The 16,485-nt window shown below is 40.6% G+C and overlaps 1 protein-coding gene across 1 annotated transcript; it reads right to left on the reverse strand.

Moving 5' to 3' along the window:
* Positions 1 to 238: 238 nt before the first annotated feature.
* psmg3 (proteasome (prosome, macropain) assembly chaperone 3) lies at positions 239 to 2,791 on the reverse strand. The gene is made up of 3 exons (XM_015948622.3): positions 2,656 to 2,791; positions 1,800 to 2,022; positions 239 to 1,047 (listed from the first exon to the last, which is right to left on the reverse strand). The coding sequence occupies exons 2-3, from the start codon at positions 2,010 to 2,012 to the stop codon at positions 895 to 897; spliced, it is 366 nt and encodes a 121-aa protein (XP_015804108.1). The 5' UTR covers positions 2,013 to 2,022; positions 2,656 to 2,791; the 3' UTR covers positions 239 to 894.
* Positions 2,792 to 16,485: the final 13,694 nt, after the last annotated feature.

Below are 16,485 nucleotides of genomic sequence, written 5' to 3' on the forward strand. Positions count from 1 at the left end.
CAATGTCACAAAATGATCAACTTCAAATCCAATTGTCAATCATTTAAGTCATTTCAGCTGCCTGTTTGACAAATCTTAATTATAGTTTATTTTGGCATAAGAGTTTTGGCTGTTTTCTCATGGTAACATCTGAAATAAACAAACACTGTTTTACATTTTATGATAAACAAAGCAGCGACAAATACAAATCTTCATACAACTGGGATCATTCATTGAACTAATAAAAACGTTTACACACTTACAAGCTGCTGTTTTTATTTTAAAAATCACAAATTATGTACTGCATCTAAAACATTATGAAACTGATTCAGTGTAATTCTTGAAATGTAGATTTATTGAGTTGTTAACCTTTTATTTTCTCACAAACATATATTAAAGGTCAAAATGATAAAAGAACTGCTATGAAAGCATTACTAATCAATACAGCTGTAAGCGTGCAAAAGGAAAAGCTCATGCATTGTGGTTGTAGAGGTTTGAAAAATCCACTGTTCAGAATGGCCTCTGCAGTCTTTCGATCATTTTATTTCTGACTAATTTAAGTATATGCACTGTGTAATATAAAAAAAGAACATTATTCTTATCTCATGATGTGATTAAATTAAGGTTTCCATTTATTTGTAAGACTGATTCTACTCTTTGAGAGCACACGATCAGATAGAAAATCATTTTTGAAAATAAATGGCATATTCTTTCTTATTAGAACAGATTTTAATGAAGAAAAACAGGAAAAATACAACAGTTTTGTAGTTCTGTTTTTAGAACATGGACACATTTTAACAAATACCACAAACTCAATTGAGGAAATATATTTCTTTAACAAACTGGAAGAGGACAATGTGACTCTGTTTTCCTCATCAAGCCTTTAAGCCTCCTGCCGTGCTTTTTTCTGACCCACTACCACACTTGACAACTTCTGATCATCTCTTTCATTTGTTTTACTGCATCGAGGGAAGAATCCTTCAGAGCAAGTCCAAGTAACACAGGTCTGTTTCCAGCTTCTTGTGAGACAAACAGAGCCAGGTTTCTGGCACAAACGTGAGTCATTGGCTGTAATTAGAAACACAAATCAGGTATTAAATCAGGAAACAGCATGCTGCAGGTAAAAACAAGTTCATTACAAAAATATGGGCATGAAAAACTGCCGTTTTCAACCAAGACACTTCAAATATTTAACCAATATTTTTAAAGACGACATGTTTTTGTTGTTATGACTACAGCTTGAAAAATGTAATTATAAGCCAATATAAAATGTTAAATAATTAATTCTGCCTCCTTTAGCCAACAGTATTATTGATCAAGCATCTTTATTCCAGACACATTGTGCCTAAAGTAATTACATTTTACAACATATTCTAAAGTATGCAGTGTTGTTATGCCTCACATTGTGACTGAATTTAAATGAAAACATCCATGTGGTATTCATCTGCATGCTGTGTAAAGCAGGAAAATGACAAAGGACACAATACCATCCTGCACAAAGAGTATCATTTTATTCCATGAAGAGTCTCATCAGTGCAAGGCAAACTTTGTATTAATTCATTTTACTATTGATGACATCCCCTGCACCGTGTGCCTGCTGAAGTGACAACCCCATGCAGTGATGAAATTAGTTTTCTTGTGTAAATTTTAAAAGTCCACTGAACTCCACACCAGCACACATCTAATTTTTCCAGTCTGCCAGAGCAGTTCAGAGCCAATCTCATCTGCCCTTTCACCACATGAAATGAGCTAGCCCGTGTGACAAGGAGCCTATAATCACACTGATACAATATTAATCGGAACAATTTCATCCAGCGTACCTCGTCTTTGCCCAGCAGTACTCTAGTGGAGAACGTCAGGGTGCTGATATCATTAGATCTGGAGTCAGGTGTGACTGAAATCAATGTCCCAATTTTGCCATACTGAGTGAGAACTATAAATATGTAATTACTGAACTCTGTGCAGACGACTTCTGTTGAAATTCCATTGACGTCTTTGTGTGCTTGTTTCGATTTAATGGCTGTTTCAGACATTGTGTTGGTTCTGCAAAAAAGCAATAAAGAAAGAAACACATGAGATGATGAATTTATTCCAAAAGGAAGTATTTCTACATTATATTTTTGTTTGCAGGTAAGATATCCAATTATCCAGCTGTTCTTCACTACAGGGATAGAAATAAGGCATGGTATAAACTAAACAGCTGTTTTAATGACATGTTCTAGCGTGATTATCATAACAACAATGGCATGTTACGGTGTTTTAAAGGTGCAGGAGTTAAAATCCTAGTTTGTTTGGTTGTGATTTCATATGACCCGGTAAGAATTACTCCAGCTATGCTTTCTGACTAAAGTTCGCTGTGTTGGATCACATCTGACAGTAAAGACAATTAACGAGCATCTGTCATAAATCAGCTTCCTAATGGAAACTGTGACGGAGTGTATTAGCCATTATTTAAACAGCAAATCAAAAACAAAGAGGAACCTGTCGATATCTACAGTAAACCAGCAGATAATAAAGCATCGTTTCGGTGAACGGAGGGAAGAGGAGCGTAGTGATGCTACAGCGTGGAAGCTAACGTTAGCCTCACGGCTACTAGGAGCCCCGGCAGGCGACAAACGTCACTGTCATGATCCTGATTAAACCGGTTTGTAGGTTATTGTACTAAACACTCCTCACCATATATTCTTGTGCTTCCTGAGTTAAGACGTTGCTTTCCGATAACTTTAGTGCGGCTTTGCTAATCTTCCTCCAAAACAAAACGAAACCAACGTGCCTTGACGAGAGGACGTACTTTACGTGATGATGTAATGTCAACAAATCTATGAGGTGCCATTTGTAAAGTAAAACAGTATTTTTGGTTATTTAGCATATCATAAGAGAAAAAATTGGGAGTTCACTTTTTCGAAGTCATATTTTCACCATGTTATTCACACATTTATAAATGTTAAAGTTTCCAAATATATATTTAGTTAGCAAGCTAAATATTTAATTTATAGTTAAATATTTATATTGCAAACTAAATATTTAGGTCTGATCTAAATATTTAGTTTGTAAAATAAATATTTAATTCACTAACTACATATTTAATTTGTACATTAAATATTTAATTTGTAAATTAAATATTTATATTCCAAAAAAATTTTTTAGATCCCAGCTAAATTTTTATTTTGGAGCTAAACATTTAGGTTGCAAAATCAGTATTTGGAATATAAATACTTAAGTCTGACCCAAAAATATAAAATATAGTGTGGAGCTAAATAACATCATGGGAAATAAATATTTAGCTGGTACTTAAACATTTAGCTAATATGCAAATTCGCTTGCCAATAAGCGGAAGTTGTTACCAAAATAAAAGCTGGATCTTGCTAACCTCTTTATAAACTCTTGCTCTGAACCAGAACTTGTTTTATCTCCGGTTCTATTCTTCTTCAGCCAACACATTGGACATGTTCAGCAGAATAGAACCGGGGATAAAACCAGTCCTGGTTCGGAGCAAGAGTTTATAAAGAAGTTATCGAGATCCAGCTTTTATTTTGGTAATCAACTTCCCCTTATTGGCAAGCGAATTTGCATATTAGCTAAATGTTTAAGTACCAGCTAAATATTTATTTCCCACGATGTTATTTAGCTCCACACTATATTTTAGATTTTTGGGTCAGACTTAAATATTTATTTCCCAAATACAGATTTTGCAAACTAAATGTTTAGCTCCAAAATAAATATTTAGCTGGGATCTAAATAATTTTTTGTAAAATAAATATTTAATTAACAAATCAAATATTTAGTTCCAAACTAAATATTTAATTAGTAAATTAAATATTCAGTTAGTGAATTACATTTTTATTTTACAAACTAAATATTTAGATCAGACCTAAATATTTAGTTTGCAAAATAAATATTTAACTATAAAGTAAATATGTAGCTTGCTAACTAAATATATATTTGGAAACTTTAACATTTATAAATGTATGAATAACATGGTGAAAATATGACTTTGAAAAAGTGAACTCCCAATTTTTTTCTCTTATGATATGCTAAATAACCAAAAATATTGCTGTTAGATTATGACTATTTGACTTTACAAATGGCACCCCATACAAAGTTACATGAGGAGTTATTTCCTTTTTCTCCTAAGTAACTTTTCCTTTGGTTTTATGACCCCCTCATTTAAACATCAAAACTTTTGGATGACTCCATGCAAGCAATGCTTAAACTGAGAAAAATTTTGCACTGGAAACTTAAACAAAAAGCGATTTCACAACAAAAGTTTATTTCTAAAGAGGGATTCATTAATTGATTAATTCATTTTAGTCATTTGTTTTAAGATGATCAATATGTAAATATTGTAATATTGCTTAAATTGAGCAACTGTAAAAGTATAGATGAAAGCATAAATCCATAAATGTTTTTTACATTCCTAGAACTTCTGTTAAATTTTCTGTAAACTTGAAAGCGCTTAGTCTTCCTGTGCGAAATAAATAAATAAATAAATATATAACTAAAAATAAATAAATGAAATAAATAAATAATACATTTAGTCTATAGTGCCCTTTACATCAAATTATCTGAAAGGGCTACAAGTGATAAAAGAAAGAAGATAAACAATTTCGAATTTAAAATGTAAGCAAATAAAAAAGCTGAAAAATTATAAAAGGAGGAACCAAACATTTTGCTAATAGAAATGTCTCAATGTATATTTTTAAAAACATTAATTGAGTTGTGGAGCCCTCAAGTTTTCCGAGGGAATTCCACAGGCATGAGGCAGCAGCACAGAAAGCTCCAGCATGGTCTTGAGACTAGATAATGTGGAGAAGTTTAGAATGCGCTGAGTGGAGGGAATGAGTATTGGCTTGAGAAGTTCTAGAGGTAGAGGGATGCATGTCCATGGATGCATTGGTTTGTGGGAAGACATACTGTGTCCTGGCAGACAAGAAGCCATGAAAGTGAATGCAAAATGGGTGTAATGTGCTCATGTTTGCACACCTTCAGTAGGATCCTGGCTGAAGCTTTCTTGGATATATTGGAGCTTTACCAAACTCTTGTTTGTTGTTCTTGTTGAGATTCTGATGGATGTTACAATAGTTCAGTCTGGACAATTTAGGACAGACTACCAAGAGTCCAAAAAAGAAAAAAAAAGACATTTGAAGTTGCATACAATTAATAATGTTTGGACATAGAAAATGGTGAAAATGGTGATTAGTGCTCTTTTGTTTACTCTGGCAATGCATGTTCTGGTATCAGGCGGACGTGGCCCGTGAATGATAGAAGAAGAAGAAGAAGAAGAAGAAGAAGAGAAGAAGAAAAAGAAGAAGAAAATATCATTTCTATAGCGCCTCTCAAGATAAAAATCACGAGGCGCTTCACAAAAACAAAAATAGTAAAAATATAAAAAAGCATTTAGAAAATGTTTAAAAATATATTTAAAATGAGCAAAAATAAACGATTGTGATTAAAAAAATGTGAAGAAAGAGAGAGAGAGTGAATAGGAAAGAGGGAAATCAGTGGATCCTGAGGAAGGTGGAATAGGTGGGGAGAGCAGAGGGAGGGGTAAAAGTTCTGTGACCTTGTTTGTGTTTAAATGCAAGCTTGTTTAGTAGATTTGCTATTGCAGTTTTAAGGGTGATGATTTGCTCTGATGAGGAGTAATAATCAAAATAGAACAGAACGGCCTTTGAAATTACTTTGAAAAAGTTAAAACTGTTACAGAAAATCTATAGAACAAGTAGGTTCTAGTCATGGAACACACACCCCTCCCCTCAGGTATTTCACTGAGACGTTTCTGCCAGAACTGGAAACCCATGTTGGCAGAAGAAATAAGAAAGCGCTAAACACCAGTCGCCATTTTCTACATCTAAACGTTTTTTTGTTTTTCATGACTCTTCATGGTGCTTTTCTTTTTGGGACTGGTAGTTTGTTCCAAAGTTGAAGTGGTAGCAGCTGGAATGTTTCTGCTCTGTTGCCAAAAATATGTGAGTGTGTAATGAATAGAGACCCAGGGAAATGCGGAAGTGTGGTGGTACAGCAAGACCGACAATTGGATGATGAAATAGTTGCTTTCGGTGCAAAATGTGTTATTGGTGGAGATTTTGACACAATTGTGACTTCATGCATTTGTTATTAATGTTTTTTAAATCTCCAAAATATATTTGTAGCTATTTTATGTTAGAGCCAAGCCCCCATAATTCTGTTCAGGATATGAAGCAAACAAGTGGCAAAATTGCAGTTCCACATTCATCTGCTAGGGGCTGGTGTCAGAAGTGACCAAATCCATAGGGAGCCTAAGTCACTCCCGCATCATGGGTCCCCGGAAGAACGATAAAATGAATGCAAGTCAATGGGGCTAAAAACGTTATTTTCTAATCCGCTTTGCCTTACGCCCTGGATCGCAAATATGTTGTACTGCAATTTTAATGAAATGTAATGATGGGCAGCAGGTGTCTTGTGAGTTAACCATGTTAGCTTAAACTTGTGTGCTAACATCACATCATTGTACAGATTACTATCGTGTACCAGACAATTAAAATAGTATTGGTCAGTTAATATAATATCAATACTAATGAGCGTCTGTCAGCGGTCTCATACTCAATATCCGTTCGTCTGACGTAGTTTAGTGCTTTAGAGAGAGGGAGAACTTCCGGTTCTGGAGTTCATGTGGGCTTCTGTGAGCTGGATCCGACCCAAACACCAGCAAGCCAGTCCAGTTGGTATTTTTAAAAGCTGCGCATGATCCTCTCCTGGTTGTCCGGGCGGCGGTTCTGATCCGGTTTTGACCCAGAAACTAACTGGCACGCCGAGCCGCGCATCTTTTCTGGTGGTCGGTTCTGACGGTGATCTGAGCTCCAGAAATCTGCATTTCATTTTTTATACCCCGCCACAGGTCTGTGGAGCCCAGCGCGGACCTCTTTGTCCCGGTACCAACCGATGCGGGCTACAGAAGTCCGTCTTTCAGCTGCACAAAACGCCCTCAGGCATGGAAATAGAGGCGTTGTTTCTCTTATCTGGAAACCCGTGGACTCGATGTCCAGACAGGCTGGAGTTGGTACAGCCTTCACACACTATAGTTTATCAACATGAACACAACCAACACTAGTAAACACACACACTGACTGGATCACATGATCTCTCTACCCTAAATTTACCCACTTTCCACACTGAGCTGAGGCAGCCTAGCTTATAACTCCCTTTGGTTACGTCAGAGGTTCATATTTAAAAAAAAAGAGCGTTTTTAGAAGCATTGCTGAGAAAGGACACTTTTTACTAGAAAACTGCTGTTTTAAAATCAAATATCCAAAATAAGCATTTCAAATAGTATTTTTGGACAGCATTTTATATGAATTAGAAAAAAAATGTAACCTGCAATTTGCTCTTTAACTGCTTGGAGAAACATGCAGTGTTGGGAACGTTACTTTAAAAAAGTAATAAGTTATAGTTACTGATTACTTTGTCAAAAAAGTAACTCAGTTACTAATTGAGTTACAAGATCATAAAAGTAACTAATTACCAACAAAAGTAACTACTTAGTTACTTTTTTCATTAAAGAATGCAAGAATTACTACAGTAGTAAAATATAAATGACTAATGACTGAACATAATAAAATGTATGTCCAAATGTTTTATGTAAACCTGAATAATTTAAACAAATACGCACTTAACAGGAGGAACTACTAATAGGAACATTACACTAATCTAGACTATTAAAAGGTCACTGTGTGATATTTAACAAGACCCCAATCAGCTAAAATTTAAAATTGCAAATAGAAACACCTGTAAAGGTTCCCGAGCCTTTAAATGGTCTCTCAGTCTAGTTAAATTACAGAAATAAATGTAATTTTGCACAGTATTCTAATTTTTCCAGCTTCACATAATTGTGTGTTTTTAGCAGCATTTCTGTTGCTGCTAATTTAGTAACGGTTAAATAAATAAATAAAATCCTAATGACACTAGAAGAGGCACAAGCCTGATGGAGGACTTAAATGCACTAACGTGGGTCAGACCCAAACACAGGAGAGCTGAAGCTGGGTGGTAAACACACACAGGTAGTTCTAGTAACACCTGAGCTCCATGCCGTCTGAGACTGATGCATCAGTGTTACAGCGGGACTAAAGACATGATCAGAAACAGGTTACAGCTGGATGATCTAGGAAGGTAGAAGATCAGGACGTCTGAGAGGTGAACAGGTGAGCGGACCTTCGGGACGTCCCGCTGTCACGCTAAGGGCACGGCTGCAGACCCGCAGATTTGCTGCTGCAGCAACAAGTCTGCGGGGGGTCTGCAGCCGTAGACTATTCATCACGTCTTCCTCGTTCTTCACGGGCCGTGACGCACTTGGATGAAAACATCTGCCTCTTTAGCTCCTGATCAGCTGATGATGACAGCTTCAACACACCGCGCTGCTTCACGCACGCATTTTCTTATCAGTAACAGAAACGACGTTTTGTTAAAAGAAGACGGTAATTAATTAGTTTGCTCGTTACAGAAAGAAATATTTTTTATTAACGCGGTTATTTTAAACGGCATTATTCTCATCACTGCTTTGATGTGCATGCAGCGACTGAGACGGTGAGGGTCTCCGCCCACTCGGCCAATCATCATCGGGTTTGTAAGTGCGTTACCGACACCTATCTCTCCCTGGCTGCAGCTGAAGTGTGGCGGTCAGAAAGCCTCACACTGTTGCTCAACGTTCGACAAGCACATAGTAACGCACAACCTTCCGTCCCCAGTAACGGTAACGGCGTTGCAACGGCGGGAAAAGTAATTAATTAGATTATTCCGTTACCTATAAAAGAACGCCGTTAGAAACGCCGTTATACTTAAACGGCGTTACTCCCAACACTGGAAACATGTTAGTGGGGCTGCATAAGAAACTTGAGCAGCTGCCCAGCTTCTCCTATCTCCTGCCCAGGAACAGTTAGAGCAGGCGACTGCCTGTTCCCGTCTCCCGGGGCAGCTGGGCCAACTCCGAAGCGAGGCGTCATGCATGATCTCTGAGGGAGACCACAGAAACACTGCATCTCTTTTTGTTGACGCTGCTTCAATTTTGAGACGCTCAACCACATTTTTCTCGCCAAAAACACGCAGAAAAAATCTGTTAGCTTTGGGTTAGTATGTAGCTAATGCCCGCTGATCTCCGGCTCCTGGAGAAGGGACCATCAACAACGGCGGACACGCAGATCTTTCACCGTGGTGGAAAAACCAAGCCCGATATCCTCGTTCAGCTTACCTAGTTACTAAGCAGGCCGGAGGTGCCTTTCCTTTGGAGTAGCTCTACTGCATTTTTCTTGCTGAAAATGGCTGGAAAATCTCTGTTAGATTTGGGTTAGCATAGCTAGTGTTCTCTTTATCTTCGACCGTGGGGCAAGAGCTGATGTAAAAGGCCACGGCGCCCGGTTACAATTGCAGCGGTATGAGGCTCTGCTTGTAATTTAACAGTCCCAGTCCATATTAGATCTCCACAGGTGACCAGCATGAGTACAGCCTCGCACGGGAGCCAGTCTGCCGTGCGGGTGGAATACCCTGATCCAAGAAGCCCTTCTGTCATGCTCTGTGGTGAACTAACCATCTTTGTCTGAGCTTTGTTTGCAGGTGGATGTGTCTGGAGAGCTCAGCTGTATCAAATCAGCTCATCAGCGGTCAGGGGATTTAAGGAGCAGCAGGACAACTCACCAGTGCCAGATGATACTCAGTCTTGGGTAGTTTCTAGTCTCCCTCCTGATCTTTCTGAAAGATATCAGACTTTGTTTGTCTGCCCATTCCTGCCCTTTGGGCAGTTAACTCTGCCCTCCTGATCCCTCCAGGTTCTAGTCATCTATTCATATTCACTTTCTACAATATCACCAGAACCATCATCAATATTCCAGTCCCGCCGTTTGCCCCTGATCGCCTGCTCTCCGCCACTCACCGGCCCACCTGCAGCTCCTCGGTCTCCCTGCTCAGCCAGGCCTGGCATACCCTCCCCGAAGAACACGGATCATCCAGGAAACCGTAAGCCCTTTGCCTTCCTCATCATCCTCTCACGTTGTTCCAGACTCTGACCTCTCTTCCTCTCTCAGAACCCCACGGATCCATTTCCTGTCCATCGCAAGCTACCTCTACTGCACCATACAAAATAAACCATTTTTACTTACCTTCCAACTCCTGGTGATGATTCTTCATGTAGTGGGTTAAGAAATTGCCTTCAAACCTCACCGAATCTTCTGGCCAAACTCCTGACCCCATTGTCGAATCCCTTCCGTCCGCCATATCCACAGCTTTTGCCCAACACGAACACTCCATACAAACTCTCCTCGAACATCAAGCCAGCACCAACCAACATTTTTTACAGTTAGACACCATGTTAAGGGAGCTGAATGATAAACTGTCTGCTCCGGCTGCCCCGGTTTCTCCACCACCATCTCAGTTACCTCCGGTTTAGCCTGGTCCGTCAACACAGTGGCACTTCTGGGTCGCAGACTCGCCTCCTCCAGATACCTTCTGCAGTGAGTCCAGTAAAATCCGATGTTTTCTCCTTCAGTGCATGCTAACTTTTGAAAGAACCCCAGAAACATTTATCAGTGATCCTGCCAAAATCTCTTACATTGTCGGTCTGCTCCGAGGTCGTGCCTTACAATGGGCAGAGGCTAAGAGTCAGGAAGCTGGTTTCCTCAGAGGTACCCTAGACAATTTCCTAGTAGATTTTAATTGGACTTTTGGCCGATCAGAAACTCCCTCAGAAATAGCCAGGATCATTTGGAACCTGAAGCAGGAGAAAAAAAACAGTTAAAGACTTTTCAGTTGATTTCAGAACGTTGGCAAGAACATCTAGTATGGACGAGGAGTCATTAAAGGGAGCTTTTGCTCAGGCCCTCAACGATAAGATCCAGGACTAACTAGCTCTGTGTCCTGAACCTGGGACTCTGGAGGAACTTATAACACTAGCCATTCGCATAGAGAAGAGACTCAAGACCCGTCCCAGACCCGTACCGCCCTGTTATCAGTCCTACCAAACCGCCCGTTCCACTCCGCCTCCAGCTCTGCCATCTGCTTTAGCTACTGCTCCAGTTCCTCCGGAGGTTCCTATGCAGATAGGCCGGGCCAGTCTGACCCCAGAGGAAAGACAATGCCGTATCTCCTCCCAACTGTGTTTGTACTGGGGTCAGTCTGGCCATTTTCTGTCTAACTGCCCAATGCGCCCAAAAGGAAGAGCCCACCTGTGATGTTCCTGAGCCAAGGTGAGTGACATCGCCCCCTTCTCACTCTATTCTGACTGATCTTCCACAGGTGACAGCGGAGGGGGCCGCAGCTGCAGAACATCTCCAATCAGGGACGCAGGTATAAATTGTTTTGTGAACTCGTCACTCGAATTAAGGATATTTTGGATTATTGAACTTGGACCGCTCTGATTACTCTTTGGATTACCCTGAAATCTGGATGTTGTTTGTTCTCCCCAGAATCCTATTCAACCTGCCTCATCTTGCTGTTTTGCTGACTGGACATTCACACCACGTCCCATCCTCCTCCGCTGTTCTTGGTTGGATCCCTTCCGCTGTCTAACCTGTTTCCTCATCACCCCTGGACTGACTTGAGCTCACCTCGGCTTCCTCACCTCGTTCTCCCCGAACGTTTATGGACTCGAGCTGCTGCTCACCCTCTCCACAGGACTTCCCTGTGCACCTTTTGTTCCAGTTAGTAAATAAAGACTTTAATTTCATCCTACCTGCTCGTCGAGACAGATTACTGCATGTCTTGGGTTAAACACATTCCACGAGACATGACACCACCAGTAAGTCTTGGAGTCCTGGTGGGTAGCAACGCAGACAAAGAGACCTCCCGGTGCATTTTAACCTGCTCTGTTTTTTTTTAACCAGCTGCCTTTTTCTACTACGGCCCTGCTTGACTCTGGTTGTGAGAAGAACTTTCTAGATCAGTCCATGGTCACTCGACTGAGGATTCCCACTACACCTCTCCTCACTCCAGTTCAGGTTTCGTCATTGGATGGAAACGCTCTAACCACCATCACCCACCGAACCGTGCCTGTGAAATTGCAAGTGTCCGGTAACCATCAAGAGGTCATTTCATTTTTTTGTTTCTCCCTCTCCCCAGTTCCCAGTCGTCTTGGGCCACGAATGACTTATCACGCAATAATAAACCATGGGTGACCAGAGAGATTAAGGCAGCAATTAACAGGAAGAAGCTTGCTTTTTATTATGGGGACCCAATTCAAATTAAGGTGGCACAAAGGGAGCTTAAGACACCAATCCGACGAAGTAAGTAGCAATATAAAGATAAGATGGAAACCTCTATTAATGGTTCAAATTCTAAGTGTCTTTGGGACAGGATGAAAACCATGACTGGCTATGGGGGTAAGACAGGTTTACACAGCACCGGGATGGATGTGAATGAGATGAACCAGTTTTTTGCCAGATTTGATGATCGTGATTTTACACATGAACACAACAAACTTAAATTGGCACTTGCCACTGATCAGGTTGAGAATGCATGCCCAGAGATTAGCTTCAGGGTTGAAGATGTCCAGCAGCAGTTTAGTCAGCTAAAGCCTAACAAGGCAGCAGGCCCTGATGGTGTCCATCCACGCACCCTTAAAGTTTGTGCAGAGCAGCTTGCAGCTGTCTTCCACTACATTTTCATGTTGTCCTTGTCTGCTGCTAAAATACCTGTAATGTGGAAAACTTCTTGTCTTGTGCCGATCCCTAAGAAAACAGGTGTCAGCTGTACATTGTCCAATCTTAGGCCTATTGCGTAGACATCACACTTAATGAAATGTTTTGAGAGAGTTGTCCTTAAATGCCTAAGAGAACAGGTTGTTTCCTTCCAAGACGCCTTGCAATTTGCATATAGGAAGAGTGTGAGTGTGGATGATGCCCTTCTGTATCTGCTGGACATTATTTACAAACACCGTGAAAAAGCCAGCAGTTCAGTGCGACTTATGTTCTTTGATTTTTCTAGTGCTTTTAATACCATTCAGCCCCATATTTTAGGAAAGAAGTTATTGGATTTTAAGCTGCACAATTCCACCCTTGCCTGGATTTTAGACTATCTCTTAAACAGGCCTCAGTTTGTGAGGGTTGGGGGTAAGTGCTCGGACATGATTTTTACAAACTCTGGTGCACCACAGGGGACAGTTTTATCTCCTTTTTTATTTACACTGTATACAGATGACTATAGGCACAGTTTACCATCTTGTCACTTACAGAAGTTCTCTGATGACACTGCCCTACTGGGCCTGATCTCCTGGGGTGACGACCTGGCTTACAGGGAGGAAGTTAACTCCTTTTTTAGATGGCGTGATGCAAATTTTCTTCAACTCAATGTTGGCAAAACACAAGAGCTGGTTATTGATTTTAGAAAGAAAAAACAAACATTCTCTCCAGTGGTCATCAAAGGCCAACCTGTTGAAACTGTGGAGACATATAAATATCTTGGGGTGTACCTCAACGATAAGTTAAACTGGAAAAGGAATAGTGATGCTGTTGTTAAAAAGGCCCAGTCCAGATTGTTTTTTCTGTGTCTGGAGAGCTCAGCTGTATCAAATCAGCTCATCAGCGGTCGGGGGATTTAAGGAGCAGCAGGACAACTCACCAGTGCCAGATGATAGTCTTGGGTAGTTTCTAGCCCTCCTCTTGATCTTTCTGAAAGATATCAGAATTTGTTTGTCTAACCATTCCTGCCTTTCGGGCAGTTAACTCTGCCCTCCTGATCCCTCCAGGTTCCAGTCATCTATTCATATTTGCTTTCTACAATATCACCGGAACCGCCGTTTGCCCCTGATCGCCTGCTCTCTGCCACTCACCGGCCCACCTGCAGCTCCTCGGTCTCCCTGCTCAGCCAGGCCTGGCATACCCTCCCCGAAGAACATGGATCATCCAGGAAACCGTAAGCCCTTTGCCTTCCTCATCATCCTCTCACGTTGTTCCAGACTCTGACCTCTCTTCCTCTCTCAGAACCCCACAGATCCATTTCCTGTCCATCGGTAGCTACCTCTACTGCACCATACAAAAGAAACAATTTTTACTTACCTTCTGACTCCTGGTGGTGATTTTTCATGTCGTGTGTTAAGAAATTACCTTCAAACATGACACCTTCATAGCTTCTTGGGTTACCCAAGTTAGCTACACTGGTTCATTTGTTCCAACCCTGTTCCAAACATAACAGACCCAACCTTAGCTCCACCTCTTTCCCCATTTTTTGATTGTCTGGGCGTGACAGGACCTGTGACACAGTCAAAATGGCGGCGGTGGGAACCTCCCATTTAGGCACAAAAACGTATAATCCGAGCCTATGGACACAAATTGTCCAGTATATATGTCGATGATTAGAACATTGTTTAGAGAAATATAGAAAATGTTTTAAGCTAATTTTCTTTCCAAATTTGCTAGTGCAGCTTCAATCTTTAATTGCAGCTTTTAAAATAAATCAAAATGATCATTCAACTGAAAGAAAAACTTTTATCTCATTGGCCCCATTTTTCTTTTTATTATCCTGGCAAGCCGTCCTATATACACTGCCTGGCCAAAAAGAAGTCACAGACTCTAATATTTTGTTCGGCTGCCTTTAGCTTTGATTACGGCATGCATTTACCATGGCATAGGGACCAGTCACGCCCTTCTACTTTTGGACCATGGGTTCCAGGAAGGAAAAAAAAAATCAATGCAAGTCATTGGGGCTATAAAAGCTGTTTTATAATCTCATTTGTTATGTGCCATGGAATTCACATACGATGTCAGTGGATTTTAAAGACACATTCTGATGCCAAGACTGTGCATATTTTCAAATGGGAGCAAAAGATATTTTAGGTTTTGTGTGAAAATATGTCCAGGACTACAAATGCAGATCTCCAAAGTGACGTCACTGAACTGGACATGGAGAAAAGCAGAAGGTAAATGGCTGTAAATTTAGCAAACTTTGATTCCTTCATCAAGGATAGCTCCACCATAAACCTTGTCATGTGGTAAGTAGCAGCTACGCTAAGGCAGAGGAGTTTTTATGGTGATGTCATATATGTGACGTACCGTTATCTGATTTGTAGTCATAGGAATTACAAATTTTTACAAATGATGATTCACAAAGTCTGACAGGCACCACAGTCGTAACACACATCATTACTTTTCATTTAAATTGAAGTACAATGTGTGTGATTCAGGGCGTAAGGCAAAGTGGATTAGAAGATAGCTCTTAGGTCCATTGACTTGCATTGATTTTTTTCATTCTTCCGGAGACCCATGAGCCGACCGGAAAGGGAGGAGGTTGCCAATTGTTTCAATAACCCTTTGCAATGTCACCAGATTTACTTCCACCCAGTGCTGCATTAAAGTTTCACCAAGATCTTGCATTGATGATGGTAGAGTCTGACCACTGCACAAATCCTGCTCCTGCACATCCCAATTATTCTCATTGGGGTTAAGGTCTAGACTCTGTGGTGGCCAATCTATGTGTGAAAATGATATCTCATGCTCCCTGAACCACTCTTTCACTATTTGAGCCCGATGAATCCTGGCATTGTCATTTTAGAATACGCCCGTGCCAGGAAAGATGGAACGACCTGGTCATTCAGTATATTCAGGTAGTCGGCTGACCTCATTCTTGGAGCACATACAGTAGCTGAACCTAGACCTGACCAACTGCAGCAACCCCAGATCATAACACTGCCCCCACAGGTTTGTACAGAAGCCACTAGGCATGATGGGTCCATCACTTCATCTGCCTCTCTTCTTACCCTGATGCACCATCACTCTGGATCAGGGTTTATTTGGACTCATCAGACCAGTTTTTAATAATGCGTTGGACAGTTCTTAACCCAGTGTTTGTAATTTCTGCAATGCTATCTCTACTTGATGCATACCAATGATCTGACCCTTCTCAAACAGACTAACATCTTTTCCAGGACCACCAGACATGTCTTTCCACATGGTTGCTTAAGAAATGACAAGCAACTCATTGCACCAGTTGGGGTAAATAATTGTTGCCATCTGAAAGATAATCACCCATGAAGAAATTATCCAATAGGAGGCTCATAACTATTTGTTAAATCCAGGTGGTGACTTGTTTTGGCCAGGGAGTATATGTAAATATATAGTCTGGCCACGAGCCATTGAAACCATTCATGGAGCGGAATCTATGGTTGTCTTTCAAACTGTCTCTACATGCAATTGAACAGTGCTAAGACCAATCAGAGCAACAAAAAATGTGACATACACACCGCTACAGAAATCAGTAAATGGGCCAGTCGCCCATACACCGTTGAAGAAGAAACAAACTCGTTATCGAAATAAATTAATTGAGTTCCTCTATCTGCTCATGTCTCAAAGAAAGGCTCAAGACTAAATAGTCCAAATGCCTTTTCAAAATAACGCAGTTCCTGAGCCGACGCCATTTTCTGATCTGGTCTGTGTCCTGCGTCTCCCTCAGGTGTCTCCTTGTGTTCTCCATCCCTCTCTAGGTTTCCCTTATGTGTCTCCTTGTGTTCTCCATCCCTCTCTAGGTTTCCCTTATGTGTCTCCTTGTGTTCCTCAT

Source organism: Nothobranchius furzeri, chromosome 5, assembly GCF_043380555.1.
Source record: "Nothobranchius furzeri strain GRZ-AD chromosome 5, NfurGRZ-RIMD1, whole genome shotgun sequence".
NCBI lineage: Eukaryota > Metazoa > Chordata > Actinopteri > Cyprinodontiformes > Nothobranchiidae > Nothobranchius > Nothobranchius furzeri.

What these genes read in the sequence shown, in the direction of transcription:
- psmg3 (XM_015948622.3), bottom strand. Translation starts at nt 2,012, where the DNA reads ATGTCTGAAACAGCCATTAAATCGAAACAAGCACACAAAGACGTCAAT. An exon ending in TACTGCTGGGCAAAGACGAG is followed by an intron (nt 1,048 to 1,799) that starts GTACGCTGGATG and finishes TTCTAATTACAG; the next exon opens with CCAATGACTCACGTTTGTGC.